Consider the following 26,151-nt stretch of genomic DNA (forward strand, 5'->3'; position numbering starts at 1 on the left):
AGTGTTGAATTTCATTGAGAGTCATCTTTTTGGAGTTCCTATTGTGGCTCAGTGGGTTAAGAACCTGACATAGTGTCCATGAGGCTGCAGGTTTGATCCCTGGCCTTGCTCAGTGGGTTAAGGATCCAGTGCCACAAGCTGTGGCATAGGTTGCAGATGCGGCTTGGATCCGGTGTTGCCGTGGTTGTGGTGTAGGCCCCAGCTGTAGCTCCAATTTTACCCCTAGGCAAGGAACTTCCATATGGCGCAGGTACAGCCTAAAAAAGAAAAAAAAAGCCATCTTCTTTCTTGGGTCATACAGGACTGCTGACTTACCTGTGGGCCAGTTCTTCTCAGGTAAACAAAACCCTGGGTGTTTGGAAGGGGACACAGAGCATCTCCCTGGAAATCAAGGGGTGCTGCTTCATTGGCCAGAACTGGCTCTGTTTAGGGCATCAATGATATGGGTGACGGCCGGAGGTATTACATTCAAATCAGAACTGCGCATGGATTCTGGATACTTCCCTGCTCACCGTCACTGCTTTCTTCACATTTTTGGTCACTTGTGTGCCTCGCAGTGTTGTGGCATTCGTTGCTCTCATGAGCATCTCACATTGATATGAATGGATATTTCTTTTTGATTTTTTTTTTTTTTGTCTTTTTGTCTTTTTAGGGCCACACCTGCGGCATATGGAAGTTCCCAGGCTAGGGGTCAAATCAGAGCTACAGCCGCTGGCCTACATCACAGCTCACAGCAACACCAGATCCCCAACCCACTGAGTAAGGCCAGGGATTGAACCCACATCCTCATGAATACTAGTCAGATTCATTTCCACTGGGCTACAACTGCTGGCCTACGCCACAGCCATGCCAAATCTGAGGCCATGTCTGCGACCTACACCACAGCTCACAGCAAAGCCAGATCCTTAACCCACTGAGCAAGGCCAGGGATCAAACCTACAATCTCATGGTTCCTAGTTGGATTCGTTTTCACTGCGCCACGATGCCACGATGGGAACTCCCTGAATGGATATTTCCGATCAGGTCAAGGAAGGGGCTATTTAACCCAGCATTTAACCTTTGAAAGAGTCTGCCTATAAATTCTCTTGGCAGCAGGAATGTCCTCAGGGTACAATATGGATAGGTTTTCTCCCTAGTGTTATATAAGCTGAATGAGGGCTATGTTCTGGGGCTCATCTCGAAAATGGGCCCCTAGCTTCATGACTTCCATGTCCCACTGCAAATTTAGTAGGTATGTTGGTCCTGAATCCTCCAGCTCTGGAGTCAGACTGCCCAGGTTCAAACCCCAAGTCAGACCTTCCTGTCTGTGAACCTTGGGCAAGTTGTTTAATCTCTCAAACAAGGTGTTCCATTTCTCTTGTCTGTGAGACAGAAATAATCATAGTGCCCACTTTCAATGTCATAATGAAAAGAGAGCCTTAGTCGTTTGCCTAGCATGTAATAAACACTTAATACATATTGGCTATTGTTATTTTTTTTTTTAGTTTCCACATGTGTCCTTGCTTTTTCTTCTGCCTCAAGCATTCATTGGAAGGGGTATGGAGATGGGAGACATATCTGAGTTTGAATCCTGGCCTTAAGTCACTGTGTGGCCCTGGGAAGATCACTTACCTTCTTTCACATCTTACCTCCACATCTATGAAACTAGTATGCCCCTTCTGACCAGCAGAAGTGTTATAAGAATTAGAAATAATTTTCACAAGGTACCTTGTACACCTGTTTTGTGCCAGGTACAAAATAGGAGGAGGAGACATGTAAGGAAGCAGATGGTGTGCTAGGAACTGAAAAATGCTTGGGAACTTTTATTCAAGCCAACTTCATTCTGAAGAGTTTACTTACGACTTTTTTATTTCCCGTAGAGTGCCCAAACTTGAGGAAATCAACCTCGTTCATTATTAGCACAAGTTATTTTTACTTATTTATTTATTTTTAAATTTTATTTATTTATTTATTTATTTATTTATTTATTTATTTATTTATTGTCTTTTGAGGGCCGCACCTGTGGCACATGGAGGTTCCCAGGCTAGGGGTCTAATCAGAGCTGTAGCCACCAGTCTATGCCACAGCCACAGCAATGTGGGATCCAAGCCGCATCTGCGACCTACATCACAGTTCACAGCAATGCCAGATCCTTAACCCACTGAGCGAGACCAGGGATCAAACCCGCAATTTCATGGTTCCTAGTCAGATTCATTTCAGCTGCGCCACAATAGGAACTCCAGCACAAGTTCTTTTTAAAACTTCACTTTAAGTTTTCCCTATACAACAAGGTACATAAATGTGTCTTGATTAAGAAGTTCCCATCTTGGCTCAGTGGTAACGAACCCATCTAGTATCCATGAGCACATGGGTTCGATCCCTGGCCTTGGTCAGTTGGCTAAGGATCCAGTGAGCTGTGGTGTAGGTCACAGACACTGCTTGGATCTGGTGTTGCTGTGGCTGTGGGGTAGGCTGGCAGCTACTGCTCCGATTGGACCACTAGCCTAGAAACTTCCATATGCCATGGGTGCAGCCCTAAAAAGACCAGAAAAAAAAATGTGTCTTGATTTCATGATGCTACCTTCTTCAAGATAGTCTCTTCTCATGTTTTAATGGTGTAAATAACCATTTTTCCCTTTTTAGAGCCAACTTGTTGACTTCCGAGGGCTGCTCACAGATGCTCTCAAAGGAGCAACCAGTGAACTTGGCCTGAACAGCTTTGACTGTAACCCAGATCCCTCGGTAAGTGGCTAAGATCCAGATAAACTTTAGGAATGCAATTTTGAGTCCATAGGGACCTTGAGATCAAGTTGAAGGTCATAGTAACCTGCCACTATTTGTGTCCTGGAGATCCATGTTCAGTTTTTCTTTCTAAGTGATGAGGCAATATTGTAACATGATGTCTTATATTCCCCTCGTCAGGAACGATTGCTGAAACCTCTGAGTGCATTTATTGGCATGAACAGTGAGATGCGAGAATTGGCAGCCGTGGTGAGTCGGGTAAGATCTGATATTCAATTCACAAATTTACGGAGGCGGATTGGGGCTCCTGGAGCATTGTGGGCTGCTGCTTTTATTAATAACAATAAATATGATCATTTATTTATAAAGTGCCCCCACTTGCGAAGGCACTCATATTGTTTAGAGGCACAATAATGCATGATAAATAAATTATAGAATCATAAAATTACAATATAAAGAGCCCACCATCCTACTATAGAGGCCAAGAAAACCGAAAGAGAGAAAGACTTCAAATGGAGGGGACAGGTGAAAGGTTTTAGAGCTGAGCCAAGAGTTAAGGAAAGAAAGCTTCTTAGAGAAGGAAAGAGCACATCTGTGTCTTGCTTAAACAGTTGAAGCTTAGAAATAGAGATGTTGGAGTCTGATTTCATAATTGGAAATTGTCATGAAAAAAACAGATTAGTAGGAAAGATGTTGCCATTGAGACTACTGATTTTTCAAGCTTCTCCTCCCCTGCCCCCAAACCTAAAGGCAGCGAAGTCTAATAGTTAATGACACAGGTCTGGAATAGGTTGACCTGGGTTTGATTTCTAGATCCTCCTAAGTGTGTGACTTTGGGCAAGTTCCTTGGGAGTAGAATAGGTTCTTGAATCATAGGAGATTGTTGTAATTTCCAGTGATCTCTCTCTCTCTCTTTTTTTTTTTTCTTTCTTTAGGGACAAACCCGAGGCATATGGAGTTCTCAGGCTAGGGATCTAATTGGAGCTGTAGCTGCTGGCCTACACCACAGCTACAGCAATGCAGGATCCGAGCCACATCTGCCACCTACAACATAGCTGACAGCAATGCCAGATCCTTAACCCACTGATTGAGGCCAGGGATCGAACCCATCCCCTCATGGATACTAGTTGGGTTTGTTACTGCTGGGCCATGACGGGAACTCCTCCAGTGATCTCATGTTTAATAAAAGACTTCTTAAACCCAGGAAGGCTCAGAGAGATGCTTAAAAGGATGCAAGGAGTTCTCATCATGGCTCAGCTGGTTAGGAACCCGATGTAGTGTCCCTGAGGATTTGGGTTCAATCCCTGGCCTTGCTCAGTGGGTTGAGGATCTGGCATTGCTGCAAGCTTCAGTGTAGGTCACAGGTGCAGCTCAGATCAGGTGTTGCTGTGGCTGTGGCATAGGCTGGTATCTGCAGCTCCAATTAGACTCCTAGCCCAGGAACTTCCATATGCTGCTGGTGTGGCCATAAAAAAAAAAAAAAAAAGATGCAAAAACTACAGGGTGCTGCTGGTGTGGCCATAAAAAGAAAAAAAGATGCAAAAATTACAGGGTGGTCATGAAGGGCTCAGCCCACCATGTGTCCTCTGCACACCTCTGATGTATCAAACATGTCGTGGAGGCTGGAAACACAAAGGTGAGCAAATCAACGCCATCCTTGCCCACAAAGGTTTCTTGTGCAACCCTTAGAGAGCATAAAGTATGGATGTTATTGCACCAAAGAGCAGGGAAAGTGTTAGGGAAGAAGATACATAGGAAACAGCCAGGTAAAAAAAGAGTAGATGAAGGTGGAGAGAGGCATCCTGGGCAAAAGTACAGACTGTGAAATTGCAGAGCTTTACACAGTGTTTCTGGGGAGCCAAGTGGGATGCCAGGAATGGTGGGAGATGGGGCGGAAGGGAGAGGCCGGGGTTCCTGAGTAGCGGTGCTGTCGATAGGACCTAGGGCTGGCACCTGTCCTGTAGGAGACAAAGAATCCTTTGAAAGGCATCCATCAGGAGCATGGGATAATCAAATGTGCTTTCAGATAGCTTGTTCTAATGACAGTGTGGAAGGCTCAGAGAAATGGAGACAGACGAGTCAGAAGTGATTACCAGTGAAAGAGGATGAGAGATTGAGCCAGGCCATGGTAAATGGAATGCCTAAGACAACGGAGAAAAATAATTTTTTTTTTCTTGTTAGGGCTGCACCTGAGGCATATGGAGGTTTCCAGGCTAGGGGTTGAATTAGAGCTACAGCTGCCAGCCTACACCACAGCCACAACCATGCCAGATCTGAGCCACACCAGATGTGAGCCACACCTGTGACCTATGCAGCAGCTGTGGCAACATCGGATCCTTAACCTACTGACTGAGGCCAGGGATCAAACCCACATCCTCACAGACACTATGTCAGGTTCTTAACTGCTGAGCCACAACAGGAACTCCAGAAAAACATTTTGTAGGCCTCCAAATCAATAGTTTCTTGTTACCGTTTTGCAAAAGGATACCATGACTAGTGATGATAAAGTTGTAGAGTGGAAGTGGTCTGAAATGATTCTATCTGGAATCCTTTCTACAGTACCAAGGGAGGTAGTCTCTAGCCTTGCTTGAATGCTTACAGGGACAGGGAGCTCACTACCTCATAAGGTACTTCTATTGAGTTCTGACCCATAACTTTTGATTACTGTAAGAAGGAACTTCCTATTGGGAAATTAAACACTACCATGTGAAATTCAATGTCAGTTCTAGAAGGGGGCAAGAAATATTGCTATTGTCTATGGATACTTTCAACTCCAAGGTAGATGAATCCCTGTTGTGTGCAAAGCTTTTCCAAAAAAAGTGTAATAATGAGTGGTTAGGAGTTCCCAAGAGGCTCATCAGGTTAAGTATCTGGCATTGTCACTCAGTGGTTTGGGTCACTGCTGTGGCTCAGGTTTGATCTTCCTGAGCCAGGAACTTCCACATGCCACAAGTGAGGCCAAAAAAAAATCATGAGTGGCTGGTGGGCCAGCATGAAGATCCATCCTTTAAAAAAAGGGTGGTTTTCCCAAGGTTATGGAAGACTGAGAACTTTTCTCTGTCATCTCCCTCAGGAATGGATCATACATATCATGCAATGCCAAAATCACCTGCATAAATAGTTTCTCTAATAGAAGTTGTAAGGAGTTCCCACTGTGGCTCAGTGGTAACAAACCCAACTAGTATCCATGAGAATGCAGGTTTGATCCCTGGCCTTGCTCAGTGGGTTAAGGATCCTGTGTTGCTGTGGCTGTGACATAGGCTGGCAGCTGCAACTCCGATTTGACCCCTAGCCTGGGAACCTCCATATGCCGCAGGGGTGACCCTAAAAAGACAAAAAAAAAAAAAAAGTTTTCACCCATGGTAGAGGGAACTGAGGGGATAGGGAACAGGAGTGGGAACATAACATCTCGCGGGCATTTTTTTAAGTGTGTTTTTATATTTTTGAACTTTGTACTTGTATTGCTTATTTAAAAATTAAATAATATAAAAGTAGTTTCCAGATTGGTCTGTAGTTGCTCAGAATGACTTTGGAAGGGAGATTTTTTTTTTTGGTTGTAACACTCTAGATGTTCAGTTTGCCCACAATAGCTTCTCCTGAGAGAGGCCCCTGAGTGACTGTTCTGAGCATCCAGTGAAATTGAAGTTTGGAAACTGTAAATTAGTTATCAGTACAAGCCACCCTAATTGATTACCCTCATTGCTACAGGGCTCTTCACTGTGAGGAAAACTGCACTTTTGCTTGGTTGTTGGCTTCCTTGGATTTTGTAGAAGCAATTGCTCCTGATGGAAGTGGGGAGCGATCACTAGGGAAAAAGAGAAATTGGTTTCAGAGGAGCATTATCTCTTTTATGCAACAAATTAAAGTGTTTTCGAGATCAAGGAGCAAGAGAGAGGCCAGGCACTGGCTTGGAACTGTTTTGGAATAAAAGCTAACGTAATTTGAAGCATATTCTGTAGCTTTGATTATGGTCATAAATCAGCATGGTTTGCTATTGACTAAAGAAAGATACAGTCCATCATTAGGAATTTTTTTTTTAACTCTAAAAGTACCATATTTTATCAGCAGTATCTTCTTGGGGGAAAAATTACTGAATATTTTCATGGCATCCCTTTGGTGAACTAACCCCAAATTATTTGTGTGTGTGTATGTGTGTGTGTGTACATACACACACACACACATTCTATAGGAGTTGCCATTGTGACTCAGCGGGTTGAGAACCCAACATAGTGTCAGTGAGGATGTGGGTTTGATCCCTGGCCTCCCTCACTGGGTTAAAGATCTGGAGTCGCCACAAGCTGTGGTGTAGGTCCCAGACATGGCTCCAGTTTGATGTTGCTGTGGCTATGGTGTAGGCCTGCAGCTGCAGCTCAGATTCTACCCCTAGCCTGGGAACTTCCATATGCCACAGGCATGGCCATAAAAAGAAAAAAAATGTTTTCAGTAGAATAAAATAAGTATATCTAAGGATAAAATAAATATACACACACATATATGCATATATCTAATATGTAAAGTTTTTCTGACAAGCACTTTATGCCCTGTTGTAAGTCAGTTATTCTTCTGCTCCCATGTTTATTACACCCGAAGAGGAGAACATTAGTTTTAACAAAATGATCCACTGTGCTTTGCAGGACATTTATCTCCATAATCCAAACATAAAGTGGAATGACATTATTGGCCTCGATGCAGCCAAGCAGTTAGTCAAAGAAGCTGTTGTGTATCCTATAAGGGTAAGGATGGGAAGCCTCTTGGGAGATATTTCTTTCACTGTCCATTGGACAAGCTGTCCATCTTACACCCATCAGGAAGAGAAGGACAGGGTGACTTTCTGCCCACAAGTTAACTTTTTGCCTGTGTCACAGTACATTATCTACACTGGAGCACCAAGGTGCAGTCCATTCTAGGCAATTTGAAATCATCTTACATATTGGTTGGAAGCAGATCAGAAGTCTGCTCTAGAGGTAATTTAAGATCTAATACTCCATAGTATATACAGTTTGTCAGTTCCTATAGGTTCAAATTGGCCTGCCTCCCTCAAAATATACTTTAAATACCTCCCAGAGGAGAGAGCATCTTTGTTTGTATAGATCTTCCCCACAGCTCCCCAAACCCCCATCATCTGGGGCTTTGCTTTTTGCAGGTTCTAAGACTAGATAGCTTTAAAAAAAAAAGGGAGGGCATCAGAGTTCCCTAGTGGCCTAGTGGGTTAAGGATCAGCATTGTTACTGCTGTAGTGTGGGTTCAATCCCTGGGAATTTCAGCATGCCGTGGGCGTGGCTAGAAAAAAAAAGAATGAATAATTAACCAATGACTAGATCTTTAAACACATAAAGAAGAGGAGGGCCTGACCTAGACTTGTGCCATGTTTGGCTCTTGCTTCCCTACCTGGTCTGTGCTAAGGGCATGTAAACGGACATACAGGTCCGAAACCTCATCATTTTTCCTTATTTCCGTAGTACCCACAGCTGTTTACAGGAATTCTTTCCCCCTGGAAAGGACTGCTGCTTTATGGACCTCCAGGTAAAGGAATCTTTCTGTTTTGGTCTTGGTTTTAAGCGTGTGTGTGGTGGATGTTACCCAATCCGTCCTTGATTCAGGGCTGGGGCAGTGACAGCTGACTGACTACCTCCTTTTTTGCCTGTGCGACTGCCTCTGTCTGTAAGCAGAGCCACAGAGTTTCAGGGCCGCTCATATTTTATCCACATGTGTCCTAGGTACAGGAAAGACTTTACTGGCCAAAGCAGTGGCTACGGAATGCAAAACAACCTTCTTTAATATTTCTGCATCTACCATTGTCAGCAAATGGAGAGGAGATTCAGAAAAACTTGTTCGGGTAGGGATTCTTGATTTTGATTTTTTAGAATAAGATCTGCAGACTTGTAGTTGCCAAGGGGGAGGGGGAGGGAGTGGGATGGACTGGGAATTTGGGGTTAATAGATGCAAACTATTGCCTTTGGAGTGAATAAGCAATAAGATCCTACTGTATAGCACTGGGAACTATATCTAGTGACTTGTGATGGAGCATGATGGAGGAAAATGTGAGAAAAAGAATGTGTATATATTTATATGCGTGTGTGTGTGTGTGTCTGGGTCACTTTGCTGTACAGTAGAAAACTGACAGAACACTAAACCAACTATAATGAAAAAAATAAAATCATTTTAAAAAATAAAAAATAGAATAAGTTCTGGCAGAATTTATCCTGGATCTTAATTACCAAAAGCCCAGGGGGTGGATGGACTACTGTATGTGGATATTGGTCATGCTGCCATCAGCAAATACAGTCTCCCTTCCTTTGGTAATTTGACCAACAGCCCTTTTTTCTCTTTCTTTCCCCTTTTTTAGGGCCATACCTGTGGCATATGGAAGTTCCCATGCTAGGGATTGAACTGGAGCTGCAGCCATAGCAAGACCAGATCAGAGCTTCATCTCTCTGTGTGACCTATGCCTCAACTTGCAGCAACACCAGATCCTTAACCCACTGAATGAGACCAGGGATGGAACGTGCATCCTCACTCTGGACATTCTGCCAGGTTCTTAACCTGCTGAAACACAATGGAAACTCCTAACAGCCCTTTTTTGGATTCATGCAACTTAGGAATGGAAGCTGGAAGAGAAGAGTCTCTGAAGTGGGCTATTTTTCTTCACTCAAAAGCATTTACTGGAGCTCCTCTGTGGCTCAGTGGGTTAAGGACCCAGCATTGTCACTCTGCTGCTTGGATCTCTGCTGTGATACAGGTGTGACTCCCTGCCCAGGAATTTCCACATGCCAGGGGCTTGGTGTAAAAGAAAAAGAAATGTAAAGGAAGCATTTATTATTAAGCATGGGCAGTACATTCAGTTAACATTTATTGAGAGGCTATTACGGTATGCTAGTCCCTAAATACTCTAAGGAAGAATCAAGAAACTTGAAAATTATTCTTTCAGATGCTCTGAGCAACTTCCTCTGAAGTGCCCATAGCCTGTAGTGTTGTTTTCTTCTCTTAAGAGATTGTTTCCATTTTTACAATACTTTCATTTATCATATGGTATGTTTTATATTATAAAATTTTACTGTATCTTCCAGTGACCTTATAAAAAGACCTGCTTTTGACTTAAGCCTCAATTTAAAGTGGGTCCTGCTCAGAAATGCTTGTAAACTATTGTACTGTATAGGATGACTGATAAATAATCAATATAAACATAAATATGATATATTTTCTGAAAAGAAACTAAAAATTATGCTTAAATGACATTGCCTTGAGTAGACTCATTTTCAAAATATTATGTCTTATTAGAAGTGATTAATAAAATATTTCCAAGGATCGATTTACATAAAATAACCTATTATTTTTTACTTGGGTATTGTTCTCAAGTTACTTCAAATGTGTAAGTTTTTATAAATTCTTATCATCCCTACCAGATTTTAATTCTTGGAAATCTATGTTCACATCTTCTATTTCATTTTTCTTCATTTAGAGTCTAACTTGATGCCAGATGGGGTTTAACCTTAAAGTTATGAGTTCCATGTTGTTCTAGCTAGTTAGATTTCAGACATCTTAAATCCAATGAACTAGAATTCTTTTTTTTTAATTGAAGTATAGTTGATTTACAATATTTCTTCAAGTTCTGTTTTACAGCAAAGTGACCCAATCACACACATGTCCCTGTGCTGTACAGTAGGGCCCCATTGCTCATCCATTCCAAATATAACAGTTTGCATCCAAAAAAATCCCCAAAAGCCCATCCATCCCACTCCCTCCCCACCCCAGGAACCCCAAGTCTGCTTTCCTTGCCCATGATCTGTTTCTGTTTTTTAAGATAGAATCATCTATACTATATTTTAGATTCCACAAATAAGTGATATCATATGGTATTTGTCTTTCTCTTTCTGACTTAACTTCACTTAGTATGAGAATCTCTAGTTCCATCCCTGTTGCTACAAATGGCATTAGTTGTCTTTTTTTATTGAACTAGAATTCTTATCACCAGAAGATTTTTTTCTTTAACATTCCATTTCTGTGTGCTAAGGAACAACAAAACTTACAAGATGGGGAGTTCCCATCATGGCGCAGTGGTTAACGAATCTGACCAGGAACCATGAGGTTGCAGGTTCCATCCCTGGCTCCGCTCATCGGGTTAAGGATCCGGCGTTGCTATGAGCTGTGGTATGGGTCACAGACACGGCTCAGATCCCGCACTGCTGTGGCTCTGGTGTAGGCCAGCAGCTACAGCTCTGATTAGACCCCTAGCCTGGGAACTTCCATATGCTGAGGGTGCAGCCCTAAAAAAAAAGAAAAAAAAAAAAAAAAAAGACAAAAAATAAAAATTAAAAAAAACCTTACAAGATGCCCCGAGAATCAGATTAGATTCATTTCCTCTTATGAAGAGTTATGTTTAGAACTTTGAGTACAAAACACATCAAGGGGTTTGCAGAGAGATTCTATAATGTTCCCTGGATAGGATTCACTCAGGCAGAAGAAGAAATTCAGATGTTTTATGAATTTTTTTTTTTTTTTTGTACTTTGGTCTTTTTAAGGCCACACCCATGGCATATGGAAGTTCCCAGGCTAGGGGCTGAACTGGAGCTGTAGATGCTGGCTACACTACAGCCATAGTAACTCGGGATCCAAGCTGTGTCTGCAACCTACACCGCAGCTCATGGCAACACTGGATCCCCAACCCACTGAGCGGGGCCAGGGATTGAACCCACATCCTCATGGATACTAGCTGGGTTCGTTAACCACTGAGCCACGACGGGCACTCCTTATGAATATTCTTAACAAGGATTTAAACTAGATTTTTTTTTTTTTTTTGTCTTTTTGCTATTTCTTGGGCCGCTCCCACAGCATGTGGAGGTTCCCAGGCTAGGGGTCCAATCGGAGCTGTAGCCACCGGCCTACGCCAGAGCCACAGCAACCCGGGATCCAAGCCGCGTCTGCAACCTACACCACAGCTCACGGCAACACTGGATCGTTAACCCACTGAGCAAGGCCAGGGACCGAACCCGCAACCTCATGGTTCCCAGTCGGATTCGTTAACCACTGCGCCACGACGGGAACTCCTAAACTAAATAGATTTTCTTGTTTAATGTTGAATAGCCAGAAAATTCATCTAACGAGAATGCTCCCTTCTGTGCCAGCATTTTATTAAAGTTTTCCTCTGCTTCAGTATTGTTTCATTAGACTTCCAAGAGTGAGAAAATGATTCCACCTCCAATTTCTCCCCTTCCTTTACCATATATTTTAAAAAGTAGTCTTCCTGAAAGAAAAAAAAAAAAAAGACCCCGAGCCCCACTCCCCAGAGTAAACTACCATGATTGCTGGTGCAGACTTCCAGAACATTTATTTATATCTACATTAACATCAACAGCTGTATCTTTATCTCTCTTCCTTTTTAAACTATAAGTAGGTGATACAAAAACTTATTTTAAAAAAAAAAGGGAGTTCCCGTCGTGGCGCAGTGGTTAAAGAACCCGACTAGGAACCATGAGGTTGCGGGTTCGGTCCCTGGCCTTGCTCAGTGGGTTAACGATCCAGTGTTGCCGTGAGCTGTGGTGTAGGTTGCAGACGCGCCTCGGATCCTGCGTTGCTGTGGCTCTGGCGTAGGCTGGTGGCTACAGCTCTGATTTGACCCCTAGCCTGGGAACCTTTATATGCCGCGAGAGCGTCCCAAGAAAATGGCAAAAAGACAAAAAAAAAAAAAAAAAAAAAACCACAGAAACTCGCAGATTTCAAAACCAGTTTTATAGTTACCACAGGTGAAACTGCTGTGGGGAGGGAAGAATTGGGAGGGTGGAAATAACATACACATACTACTATATAAAAATAGAGGATTAGTGAGAACTTACTGTATAGCACAGGAAAATCTACTCAATAGTTTGTAATAACCTATATGGGAAAAAAGAATGGATATATTTGTATGTATGACTGATTCACTTTGCTGTGTACCTAAACCTAATACAACATTCTAAGTCAACTCTACTACAATAAAATTAAATTTTAAACAATAAAATATAAGTAGGAACATGCTACACATACTTTTCTTTACCTTGTGGGTTTTTCACATTTAATGACATAACTTGGGCAGTTCCTGTCGTGGCTCAGTGGTATTGAACCTGACTAGAATCCATGAGGATGTGGGTTCCTATCCCTGGCCTCGCTCAGTGGGTTAAGGATCTGGTGTTGCTATGAGCTGTGGTGTAGCTTGAAGATGTAGCTTGGATCCCGCTTTGCTGTTGCTGTGGTGTAGGCCAGCAGCTGTGGCTCCGATTCAACCCTTGGCCTAGAAACTTCCGTATGCGGTGAATGCAGCCCTAAAAAACAAAACAAAAAACAACAAAAAAACCCCTATAACTTGGATATTGTTCCACACTATTATGGATAAATAGAACGTGTTTTGTATGTGTCTTCATGGCGTTTCACTGCATGGGTGCACCAAAATGTGTGTAGCCAGTGTTTTCTTAATGGACATTTAGGTTGTTTCCAGTCTCTTGCTATTATGAACAAAGCTACAGTGGAAAGTCTTACTATACGTGTGTCTTTGCACGTAGAGTAGTGTAGGACAATTTCTTAGAAGTAAGCCACTTGGTCAGAAGGAAAGAAAACCACCGACTGACAAATTCCCTGCCAACAGGGTTGCACTAGCTCACATGTCCATTCCAGTGTTGTTTGCTTCTCCACACCCTGGCCAACACCATGTAGTACACAAACTTTAAAATATTTGCCAGCCTGATAGTGAAAGTAATATTTTAGTGTTCAAGTATGCATGTCTTTAATTCTGAATGAATCTGAGCATCTTCTTATAGGTTTAGAAAGTATTTGTATTTCTTTTTTTCTGTGAAATACATTTTTATTTTGGATATTAAAAAATAATTTAAAAGGAAACAGATAACCTCTGCTAACCTTGAAGGATCTTATTGTCTAGCCTTTCCAAAATTATTCTATTTTCTGAGCTCTTAGAGCCTCACCTGGAAAATCTTGGTCCTGCTGTCAAGATTCTTACTGTGAAGCTCTCAGGTAAAGAAAGCCCTTCAAGACCTTCCCCTAAATCAGAAAAGCTTTCCTACCATTTGTTTCTTTTTCTATTCCGATTAAAGAGTTATTTATAGGGAACCCTTTGGTCATGTTTCTCCCTCCCCTCATAATGTTCATGCCTCTTAAGAAATGATGCTATTGAATAGTTGAGTGGCCTCTTTAGCAAATGCATACACCTGTTGGCGCTTACATCTTTCAACATTCCTCCCCCTATCCCATGTATGATTTAACTTCCTCCAAGTACTTTTGAAAATTTTAGACTAATGCTTCCACAGCACTTACCCAGGATTCCATATCTTCTCTAGCAGTGGAAGAGCAGTGGTGTGGTCCATGTAGAGAGCTGGGCTCCAGGTGTGGTCCTCCTTCCAGTGGGATATTTAGTGTTATTGAGCCTCTTGGTCTCTCTGCACTTTGGGAAGCTCCTTAAAAACATGTATGGTTCTAGGAGTTCCCGTCGTGGCGCAGTGGTTAACGAATCCCATTAGGAACCATGAGGTTGCGGGTTCGATCCCTGGCCTTGCTCAGTGGGTTAAGGATCCGATGTTGCTGTGAGCTGTGGTGTAGGTTGCAGATGTGGCTCGGATCCCGCGTTGCTGTGGCTCTGGCGTAGGCTGGTGGCTACTGCTCCGATTCGACCCCCAGCCTGGGAACCTCCATGTGCCGCGGGAACGGCCCTAGAAAAGGCAAAAAGACGAAAAACACACAAAAAAAAATGCATGGTTCTAAAAGAGTTTTTTTTTTTTTTTCTCCTTTTACAGCTGCACCTGAGGCATGTGGAAATTCCCAGGCCAGGAATCAAATTTGAGCCAGAGCCATGGCTACACTAGTTCCAAGCTGCATCTGCCACCTATGGATCCAAGCCGCATCTGCCAGCTTGCAGCAACACCAGATCCTTAACCCACTGAGTGAGGCCAGGGATCGAACCTGCATCCTCACAGAGACAACGTCAGGTCCTTAACTCACTGCGGCACAACAGGAATTCCTAAAAGAGTTCTAATTTCCTTTTTTCATTGGGTAGATTGCCGATGTTGCAATCATCCTTAATATCCTTAATAAATGCCCTTTGGAGTTCCCTGGTGGCCTAGTGGTTAAAGTACCTGGCGTTGCCACTGTTGTGGCTTGGGTCACTGCTATGGTGTGGATTTGATCCCCAGCTCAGGAACTTCCACATGCCATAGGCATGGCCAAAAACAAAAAACAACAGCATCCTTTGAGCTTTTTTGTGACAGATAGACAGGTTATCTGCTTCTTATGAGATGGTGTCTGTTGTGTCTAAAGGTATTTGCAATGAGTGTCCCAGCATTGACACTGGTCTCTTTAGCTCCTTAGGCTGAGCCAATTGTCTTGGCCCAATGAAACAGGATGCTGTAAAAGGAAAACCCTTCTGCAGGATCATGGAGGCACTGCACACATAAGTAGTGGTGAAGATGAGGAGGTTCCCACTCAGGGACAGGGAGGCTGGTAAAGGATGATGCGTTTTGACCATGGCACACACCCTGGCCTTTTCTGAGCCCTTCCCCTCTGGTATATTATGTGATGCTTTGCTAGTGCAAAGTGACACGGAGAGCAAATCCCTTATGCCTATTAAAGGACATCTATTCTTTTCTAAATCTCTAATGCTTTCTCTGATCAAACGGGGAAGAATTGTATATGGTGCTCCAGAGATCAGTTTCAGGGTTTAAAAAAAAAAAAAGGTATAGTTTTTATACTCTCTTCATCACAACCACATCTCCCTTTAGAGCTCTTTATTTTGTTTTTATATGTCTGTTCTCTTGCTGGTTGCTTTCTTGTTCTTGTTCAGTCTATAATATTTTATTCTGGGATGGAACATTTTATTCCATTGGGAATTGCCTCCAAGCACCTGAGTCTACCAAACAGCAGTGCTAAGGACTCATGGAGTAATTTGAGGTGTAGAAAGGGGCAAAATTCTTCAGCCTTGTTACCCACGACTGGAACTCTATCCTTCCCCTGCAATTAGTTCTTCCTCCTGAGAATAACCCTCTTATTGCCCCTAAATGTTCAGGAAAAGAGCATTCAATGATTTTACATATTCCAAGGCTTCTGTATCCATATGGAACATGTTATTGGAAGCGGTAGAGGCGGCGGCAGCGGCAGAGTGGGCGGTGTCCCAGGGGTTAACTAACTGGAAGCTTCAGGAACTGAGTTTTATCTTAAGCTCTCCCATTCGTGATTAGCAACCTTGAGCTAACCACTTATTCTCTCTGACTCTAATTTTATCAAGTGATAAATGGAAGTAATTGGACCATCCAACCCCACGGGGTAGTGCTAGAGAGAAATAATTGTAACGATGAACGGTTACTATGAAATACCAGAGTTTAGCATAAATGCTTAATATCACAGCCATCCTAAGCTTTTAATCTCTGGGAGCATCTGAGAACTTATGTGAACACATGCTTGCTTTTCTCCCACCCAGGTGTTATTTGAACTTGCCCGCTATCACGCCCCCTCCACCATCTTCCTGGACGAGCTGGAGTCAGTGATGAGTCACAGAGGCACAGCTCCTGGGTAACAGACAGACAGGGTTTTTTTGGTTTTTTTTTGTTTTGTTTTGTTTTGTTTTTTTTTTTTTTTTTTTGGTCATCACTTCTTCCCTCTTGCCATAAGTGTGTTTGATGGTCGGAAGCCCATCGACATTTACCAGCAGAATGAGCCTATTAACAAGCCCACAAATTTTCTGCAGACACACGGAAAGGTCTTTAAATTAGATCCTGTTAACTGAATAGCTGATTTAAGTAGTTTTTATAACCGGAGGAAATGTCATGCACCCTTCCCCCGCTTCCCCACAGAATGGTTTTCAGGCCTGAAGATCACCAGCCCCATGATCTCAGGTGGCCCTAAGGGCCCTGCTGGCTCAAAATAGCCACCTGTGAATGCCTCCCCTGGAGCCAGAGGGGCTGCCTGTGCGGCACAGGGCTGCCGGGGGCCAAGTCCCGGGAGATGGTCCTTGACAAACTGTGTGAAGTCAGGGAAGGCACCACTTCTCTATGACACCAGACTGTGGTTCAGCCTGCCCAATTTTAAATGTCACATAAGTTATCTCTAAAGATTAAGTGTCTGCTAATGTCCCCAGCAGGAAGAACACATCCCAGACAGTAATGAGGCAGTGTGTGTGTATGTGTGTGTGTGTTTTAAAAATGCCTTTTTGTCTTCATCAGAGGTTTTTTTTTTTTTGAAACTTTTTACTAAATTTGGTATCCCTGGCTTGAAAAAACAGGTCTTAGGGGAAATCTCAACACAGCTGTATTTATTGATGGCCTCTAATGGTCTATCATGAAGGCAGAACTAATAGTAATAAAAAGCATTATCTTGTTGGAAGATAATTTATGATATTTATTAAAAACCGTTTCCCTGGAGTTCCCTGGTAGCCTAGTGGTTAAAAATCCGGCATTGTTATTGCTGTGGCTCAGGTCTGCTATGATGCAGGTTTGATCCCTGGCCCAGGAACTTCTGCATGCTGTGGGCAATGCTAAAAAAATAAATCCAAAAGAACCAAATCATTTTCCCGGAAGGGAAAAACAACCATCAAGATGAGCCCCAGAGGAGTTCATGTTGTGGCTCCATGGGTTAACAATCTGATATAGTGTCTGTGAGGATGCGGGTTCGATCCCTGGCTCTGCTCAGTGGGTTAAGGATCTGGCATTGCCGCAAGCTGTAGGTTGAAGGTGTGACTTGGATCTAGCGTAGCTGCAGCTGTGGTGTAGGTGGGCAGCTGCAGCTCAGATTTGACTCCTAGCCGGGGAACTTCTATATGCTAAAGGTGCAGCCATTACAAGAAGAAGAAAAAAGATGCTCCCAAGATGCATGGGATTCATGTCATTGATTGAAAAGCAGCTATTTCTGTGGCTTAAGGGGGGACTTAGCCCCAGGCTGGGCACTTTGCCTCTCCAAAGGGGGCTGGATGGGAGCAGGCAGTTGCACAGGGGCCTGGCTGGGAACCTACCAGAGCACCCTAGTGGTCATGCCCTTTGCAAAGCCCCGAGTGCCTGGCCTGCCCTACTGTGGTAACACTCTAATATCCACTCTCTCCATCTCTGTTCCCAGAGCAGCCCTCCACAGCTTTGACTGAACTAATTTGGAAACTTCATCTATTAGCCTTGAGTGCGTCCATTTCCTTGTCTGGAAGTTAAACACTAAAACCAGAGTCTTCCAAGGGTCAGGGAATAAGAACAGGTGCTCTGAAGACTCCTGGGGTCATAGTATGTTAAAAGAATAATAATTTTGTGGACATGCTAAATAGGTATATAGCTATACTGTGAGACTGGCTTCTCTTTTAGTTAAATAGAAAGGGGCACAGTTTCTAAAATGCCCAGAAACCTAATTGGAGCTGCTACCGCCATATACAGGCAGAGATGAGAACTTGAATGTCATTTTATACTAGAAAGGCATGTTTTGTCCTTTAACTTGATCTACATGAGAGCCTGTGGATGTGGCCAGGACTTAAAGCCCATTTTGACTGTATAGGTCCTGTGGCGTAGGGAGTTCTTTCTTGGTGGGAGGGTCTCAGGCAGTGGTGGTGGTGGAGAAATTGGAGGATGAGTTTGTGCAAAAAACTGCCTCTAATTGTCTGTGTAAGGAAAGCGTGGTTTCCATGGTCATTATCCTGCCTCTTATCAGAAGAGAATGAAACAGTAGTAATTCATCTCTCTTCTTGGATAGTTTATAAATTACACTAAAAGAAATATAGTGTGTAAAATAATTTAATGCCTGTTATTTAACTGAAAAAGATTATTCCCAGTTCAGTTTTTTTTTTTGTTTTGTTTTTGTTTTTGGCTGCACCCACAACATACGGAAGTTCCTGGGCCAGGGATGGAATCTGAGCCACAGTTTTGATCTACTCCACAGCTGTGGTAATGCCAGGTCCTTAAACCACTGTGCTACAGCGGAAACTCCTTAAGTCACTTTTAAAAAGGATAGATAATACTACAGATTGGAAGTTCCCTGATGGTGCAGTGGGTTAAGGATCTAGTGTTACTGCTGTGGCTCAGGTCACTGCTGTGGCATGAATTTGATTCCCAGCCTGGGAATTTCCACAGCCATGGGCATTGCCAAAAAATAATAATACTGCAGGTCGAAAGAGCCAGACACAGCCAGACTGCATTTAATTTACCATTGCCACGATCTCCCCTTCTGTTATTTTCAGGTTCAATACCAACCTTTGGTTTTCTTTTCCTTAGCATCGTTATATTCATTTACTTGCTTTCTTTAGCTCTCTATTTGAAAATAGTACCAATTGCTTGTTTTCTCCAGCCCTGGGATGAGTAGCTCCTGAGAATGTGGCAGGGAAGGGCTTAGTTGTCAGAAGGCAACCTGGTCTGCCGTCATTGAGTCCTTGCTGTGAGTGCAGTCTTGTCATGGAAGCAAAGCCTCTTGGGAGAATCTCACCTCCTCCTCTTTCTCTAGGGGCGAACACGAAGGAAGCCTGCGGATGAAGACAGAGTTGCTGGTGCAGATGGACGGGCTGGCTCGCTCTGAGGATCTTGTGTTTGTCTTAGCAGCCTCCAACCTGCCGTGGTAAGAAATCTAGAGAGTACATTCGGTGAATCACCAAGTACAGGTTAAAATTATTATATTGACCACTTTGGGAAAGTCCTTGTTTGGTTCCAGCCCTGGAAGATTAAGCTGAAGGCTTGGAGGTCACATCCTTAATCCTTGCTGCCTGGACCATGAAAGAATTTGCCTGAACAGAAGGAGTACAGGCCAGGGCTACCTCTGACAATATTGAAATTGGACACTCAGCCAGTTTTTTTACTCTGTTTAAGCAGGGCTTTGGCAGAGAACTATATAATGCTAAAATCTGTAGGATGCAAAGAATATTCCAGAAATAATATGTTTGGATTTTAACAATGTTCAAATTAAATTTTTTAAGTTAGGAGGAAAATCTTTAATGTTGTGCAGTAAATAGGAAGTTTAAATAATCTCTAATTGAAAATATAATCTGCTCTTGGAGTCTGTATCCCAGAGTGGTTTAAGAACAATTCTAGAAGTAGAATTGGGAAATAAGAGATGCTGACTAAAGGAAAACATTATCTACTTGGGGAAGGGTATTTTAAAAATAATTATAATCCCTTTATAGTTCCAGATTATTTTCATATACATTGTTTCTTTTGAGCTGCAGGTAAGACAGGAGACAGATAAGGAAATGGTACTCTTGCCATTTGCAGAGGGGACCAAGGTCAAGGGCGGTCAATCCACCCAAAGTCAACAGCCAGTTTGCCACAGAGCTGGGACTCGTGCCACCTTTCCCCCTACTCCTACTGTGTCCATTTCTGTTTCTACCTTCAAAGATGAAAAGAGACACTGCTGTTTGGACATGCTGATCATCCAGGCTCCCAAAGGGGTCACTGGAAAGAGATGATGACATTCAATGTATAATCTGTTGTTTTAACTGTATTCATAACTTTGTCCCAGCTCCACCTCTTCTCACATTTGCAAGACTTCTCTAATGTGCTAAGGTGATCCTCCGCATTTTATATTCCAGAGTTAGAGGTATCTATACACGATGTTATAGTTGAATCCAGAGAGCCATCCTTTAAATGTGTCTGTGAAGTCCTTTAGAGAAAGAACCTCCATTCCTTCACCTGTTGAAACAGGGTTGATTATAACCTCTTCAGTTATGTCTCAGGGGGACCATGAGAGTCAGCAGAGGAGGGTGTATGAAAACTGGACAGCTTCATGCATAGTTCTGGGAAGGGAGTGCCCCCCAGCGAGGAATAGAGATCCTTCACTCCCAGCCAGTACGTAGGACTTCCCTGAGGAGGTTACTGTGCTGCCACAGTTTCCTTAAGGTGATCAATTTTGGGTAAACTGCAAATAAAATGGTTCGGGGGTGGGGGGGGAGCTAGTAAACAATCAAAAGTAAAGATGCTTATGGAGTTCCCATCATGGCGCAGTGGTTAACAAATCCGACTAGGAACCATGAGGTTTCGGGTTCGATCCTTGCTCAGTGGGTTAAGGATCCGGCGCTGCCACGAGTTGTGGTGTTACTCAAAGATGAAGCTTGGATCCCGAGTTGCTGTAGCTCTGGAGTCAGCCGGCAGCAACAGCTCCAATTAGACCACTAGTCTGGGAACTTCCATATGCCTCGGAAGCGGCCCTAAAAAAGGCAAAAATACAAAAAAAAAAAAAAAAAGTAGAGATGCTGAGAAGGGGTTTTCTGAAAGAGTTGCCGCTCATCATGTCAGATGGCAAATACATATGTGCTTTTGAGCGTGGATTCTTTGATATTAAGATTACATCCTTAGGGAGTTCTGTTGTGGCTCAGTGGAAACAAATCTGGCTAGTATCCATGAGGATGCAGGTTTGACCCCTGGTCTTGCTCAGTGGATTAAGGATCTGGCATTGCTCTGAGCTGTGGTGTAGGTTGCAGACGAGGCTCGGATCCTGCTTTGCTGTGGCTGTGGTATATGCCGGAAGCTATAGCTCTGATTTGACCCCTCATCTGAGAACTTCCATATGCCATGGGTACAGCTCTAAAAAAAAAAAAAGATTACATCCTTAAAGCATACGGGGAACCAGTAAGCTCTATCCATTCTTAAATATTGCTGGGATTAAAAAAAAAAGGAGTTCCCATCGTGGCGCAGTGGTTAATGAATCCAACTAGGAACCATGAGGTTGCGGGTTCGATCCCTGCCCTTGCTCAGTGGGTTAATGATCCGGCATTGCCGTGAGCTGTGGTGTAGGTTGCAGACGCGGCTCGGATCCTGCGTTGCTGTGGCTCTGGCGTAGGCCGGTGGCTACAGCTCCAATTCAACCCCTAGCCTGGGAACCTCCATGTGCCGTGGGAGCGGCCCAAGAAATAGCAAAAAAGAAAAAAAAAAAAAAAAAAGATCATTTAAAAAATCACTAAAAAAAAATTTATGATGAAAATTATGGACAAACACTGAAAAAGAGAAAAGAGCACAATGAACCCACTTTTTCCCAGTTTCAGTAAGTAGCATCTTGCCCAATTGATTTAATCTATTCCTGCTTCCTCTCTTGTCTTGCTGCAATATTAGACGATATCCCAATTCACGTATTATTTCTCACATGTATATACTTCAGCATACATCCTTGAAAAATAAGGACATTTTCTTACATTATCACAAAGTCATTACCAACTGCAACAAAATTAACAGTAATTGCTCAATATCATCTAATACCCAGTTTATATTCTGATTTCCCATATTGTTCCAAAAATGTCTTTTTACAATTGGTTTACTGAACTGGTAACCAAACAAGATTTGCATTTTGTAATTGGTTGTTTTCTTAAGTATCTTTTAATCTAAAACAGACTCCTTCCCTCCCGCCTCCCCAACTCCCCACTTGCCATTGACTTGATTGCCAGGGAGGTTGTCCTACGGAGTCTAACTTTCTGGATGTGGCTCATCATATCCTCATGGTAGTATTTAGCTTGTTCTTCTTACCCCTGTAATTACTCTAGACTAAAAGTTAGATTGAGGAGTTCCCATCGTGGCTCAGTGGTTAACGAATCCAACTAGGAACCATGAGATTGCAGGTTCGATACCTGGCCTCTCTCCGTGGGTTAGGGATCTGGTGTTGCCATGAGCTGTGGTGTAGTTTGCAGACTTGGCTCGGATCCTGCATTGCTGTGGCTGTGGCGTAGTCCAGCAGCTATAGCTCCGATTAGACCCCTAGTCTGGGAACCTCCATATGCTGCAGGTGTGGCCCTAGAAAAGACAAAAAAAGACAAAAATAAATAAATAAATAAATAAATCAGTAAAAGTTAGATTAACTAGCTTGGATTCAGGATCAGAATAATTTTGGGGGGCGAACATAACCTCATCAGCGATGCTGAGTACATCGCATTGCATCATGTGCAGAAGTAAGTAATGCCCTGTCGTCCTGTTTTTGGTGATAACAAGACTGAGCAGTGGGTTCAGGTGTGTCAGCCAGGTTCCTCCACTGTGTAGTTTCCATCAGTGGTTGTAGCATCCATTGATGATTGCTTGAATCATTTATTTCACAAGAGATGTGATTCTGTCATTCCTTCTGGTTAATAGCTGGAATTTTTCTCAATGCTAGAACTTTCCCCCATCCAATATTTGGTTACCTGGAAATATAATTCATAGTAGAAAAGTGGGATTCTTCTCTTTGACTTTTAAAGTCATGAGCTATGCCCTAGCAAACTCCAGTGGTAACAAATTAGTCAGTCTCTCTCCCACTATAATCTCATGATTTGTTTTTTTTTTTTAAGCTTCATTGAGATATAACTCATATGCCACACAATCATCCATTTAACATGTACAATTCAATATTTTAGTTATATTTATATAGTTGTACAACCATCTAATCAATTTTAGGACTTTTTTTTTTTACCTTGAAAAGAAAGCCTATACCCATTAGCAGTCACTTCCCTTCCCCATGCCCAGCACTAAGTAACCACAAATATATTTTCTGTTTCTGTGGATTTGCCTATTTTTATACCTACAAATGGAATTATTATGGTAACTCTCTATTTAATTGAGGAACTACCAACCTGTTTTCCAAAGTGGCTGCATCCTTTTACTTTTTTTTTTTTTTGTCTTTTGAGGGCCACACCCACGGCCCGTGGAGATTCCCAGGCTAGGGGTCTAATCGGAGCTGTAGCCACCGGCCTGCACCACAGCCACAGCAACGCCAGATCCAAGCCATGTCTGTGACCTACACCACAGCTCACGCCAATGCTGGATCTCCAACCCACTGGGCAAGGCCAGGGATCAAACTGGCAACCTCATGGTTCTTAGTCGGATTCATTTCCGCTGAGCCACGACGGGAACTCCAAGATTTATTTTATATATATGCAGTCCCCTGTCAGATAGATGATTTGTAGATATTTTCTCCCGTTCTGTGACCACCAGTCTGTCTTTCCTTCTTCCCTTCCTCTCTTTTTGTTCCTCTTTTTCTCTTCCTGTCCTTGCTAAATGTCCCATGTCTGTCCTATTTCCCAAGCTCTGAGTCTTTCATAAGACCCTGTAACTGGTTTTCCTACAGCAATGCTAATAAAAATGTAATATGAGGCATACATACTTTTAAATTTTCTAGTGGCCACGTTTTAAAAAATGTAAAAAGAAATAGATAAAATAAATGTTGTTAACATTTTACTTAACCCAGTATATCCAAAATATTATCACTTCTGATATAATCAATATAAAAATTATGGTGATAGCGTACATTCTTTTTTTTCATACTCAATCTTTGAAATCCAGAATACATTTCACACTTTCAGCACTTTTCAGTTCGGACTAGCCAAGTGCCCAGTAGCCACATGTGGTTGGTAGCTACTCTATTAGACTGCAAATCCAGAGACTACTTTGTCAGCTCACATGCTGCTGTGGAAGAGGTTGGTAATTGCCTCCTGATATTCCCTTCATCCTTCCAATTTATTAATCCAAAACTACCCTGTTTCTTAGCCTCCTCTGCTATTAGGCCTGGCAAGGCCTAGCTTCTTTGTCATTTACACAAGATGACCAGGGCTTAACCTGAATATTCTGTTCCAGATCTGGAACTGGCCATTGATTCACAGAGACCTGCTTCCTTTAATGGGAAATACTACTTAGAGACCACAGTCTCATAATTATGGGTGCTTCTTGCTACTGGATTATTACTGTTTCTTGGCCTTATGATTGGGCAGGGCTAAGAAATATATATAGTTTTTAAAAGATGGAGTTCCCGTCGTGGCGCAGTGGTTAACGAATCCGACTAGGAACCATGAGGTTGCAGGTTCGATCCCTGGCCTTGCTCAGTGGGTTCATGATCCGGCGTTGCCGTGAGCTGTGGTGTAGGTCGCAGATGCGGCTCAGATCCTGCGTTGCTGTGGCTCTGGCATAGGCCGGTGGCTACAGCTCCGATTCGACCCCTAGCCTGGGAACCTCCATATGCCGCAGGAGCGGCCCAAGCAATTGCAAAAAGACAAAAAATTTAAAAAAAAATTAAAAAAATAAAATAAAAGAGGCAAATACTATAAACCAACTATAATGAAAAAATCATATAAACTTAAAAGAATACCTTCGATTAAAAAAAGAGTCAAATCATGAGTTCGTACTAGTATTTTCCTTTCAAATTTAAGATTACAAGGTTTTTAGTTAAATTATTATATATTTATATATATACACATACATACAGAGCATATACACACACACACACACATACAGAGTATGTGTGTGTGTATATATATATATACATATATATATATATAGCATGTGAAAGTTCCTAGACTAGGGGTTGAACCCACACCACAGCAGAAACCCAAGCCACTGCAGTAACAACATTGGATCGTTAACCCACTGTGCCACAAGGATACTCTCTAAATTATTTTGTATTTGTGGTTTTATTTTTGCTTTTTAGGGCTGCTGTCTAACCTCATATGGAGGTTCCCAGGCTAGGGGTCAAATTGGAGCTACAGCTGCTGGCCTACACCACAGCCACAGCAATGCGGGATCCGAGCCATGTCTTTGACCTACACCACAGCTCAAGGCAACGCCAGATCCTTAACCCACTGTGTGAGGCCAGGGATCAAACCTGCAACCTCATGGTTCCTAATTGGATTTGTTTACTCTGTGCCACAACGGGAACTCTGAAAATCTTAGTTCTTAAAAACATTAATATACTTACCACTCACTTTATCCTAATATGTAGATGTATTTTACATTTGTGTATATAATGGAGTTTTCAGTAATAATACCAATACTATCATAACAGTAATTTTTTAAGATTTTTATTTTTCCTATTATAGTTGATTTATAATGTTCTGTCAATTTCTGCTGTACAGAAGTGACCCAGCTCTCTCTCTATATATATATATACACACATTCTTTTTCTCACATTATCTTCCATCATGTTCCATCACAGGTGACTAGATGTAGTTCCCTGTACTATACAGCAGGATCTCAATGCTTGTCCATTCCAAGTGCAATAGTTTGCATCATAATAGTAATATTTTGATGAGAAAAATGGTACAGACTTGTTATGACTAAGATAGAAGAGCTGATTGGGGATTTCTCATTTTCAGCACTCTTGACATTTGGGGCCAGGTATCTCTTTGGGACCTCCTGTGCACTGTTGGATTCTGAGCAGCATTCCTGGACCCTCCCCACTAGATGCTGTTAGCAGCACTCCCAGTTGTTACAACTCAAATAAGTCTCAGACATTGCCAGATGTCCCCCCAAGGGGCAAAATCACCCCTGGGTGAGACTCACTGCACTGATGGAAGGAATGACAGACATTGTACAGAGACAAGTTGTCAGATGCTCCACCAGTAAACTCTCAAGTTTTTGTTTTTTTTAGGAACTCCATAAAATAACTGAACTTGGGGACTTCTCGTTGCAGCTCAGAGCATTAAGAACACAACATAGTGTCTGTGAGGATGCAGGTTCAATCCCCAGCCTCGCTCATTGGGTTAAGGATCTGGCATTGCCC

At 42.6% G+C, this 26,151-nt stretch overlaps 1 protein-coding gene across 10 annotated transcripts in view; it reads left to right on the forward strand.

Moving 5' to 3' along the window:
- Window positions 1-26,151, forward strand: part of KATNAL2 (katanin catalytic subunit A1 like 2) — a 108,663-nt gene that overhangs the window by 66,718 nt on the left and 15,794 nt on the right. For 6 of the 10 annotated variants that reach the window (XR_014808402.1, XM_021092685.2, XM_084965165.1 and 3 more), the window contains 7 exons: window positions 2,623-2,721; window positions 2,902-2,979; window positions 7,356-7,454; window positions 8,181-8,244; window positions 8,439-8,557; window positions 16,172-16,263; window positions 19,159-19,269. Coding sequence is in view for 6 of the 10 variants with exons in the window: in XM_021092685.2 (XP_020948344.2) it covers window positions 2,623-2,721; window positions 2,902-2,979; window positions 7,356-7,454; window positions 8,181-8,244; window positions 8,439-8,557; window positions 16,172-16,263; window positions 19,159-19,269 (662 nt within the window). In the remaining 4 variants the exon portion in view is untranslated. Of the gene's footprint in view, window positions 1-2,622; window positions 2,722-2,901; window positions 2,980-7,355; window positions 7,455-8,180; window positions 8,245-8,438; window positions 8,558-9,067; window positions 9,461-16,171; window positions 16,264-19,158; window positions 19,270-26,151 lie in introns of all 10 variants that reach the window. The other 4 variants (XR_014808409.1, XR_014808412.1, XM_084965181.1 and 1 more) reach the window with 2 other exon arrangements.

This window comes from Sus scrofa, chromosome 1, assembly GCF_054392235.1.
Source record: "Sus scrofa isolate SSC_HxYL_T2T_F1_AM1 chromosome 1, Sscrofa_HxYL_maternal_Yorkshire_Landrace_v2.0, whole genome shotgun sequence".
Lineage (NCBI taxonomy): Eukaryota > Metazoa > Chordata > Mammalia > Artiodactyla > Suidae > Sus > Sus scrofa.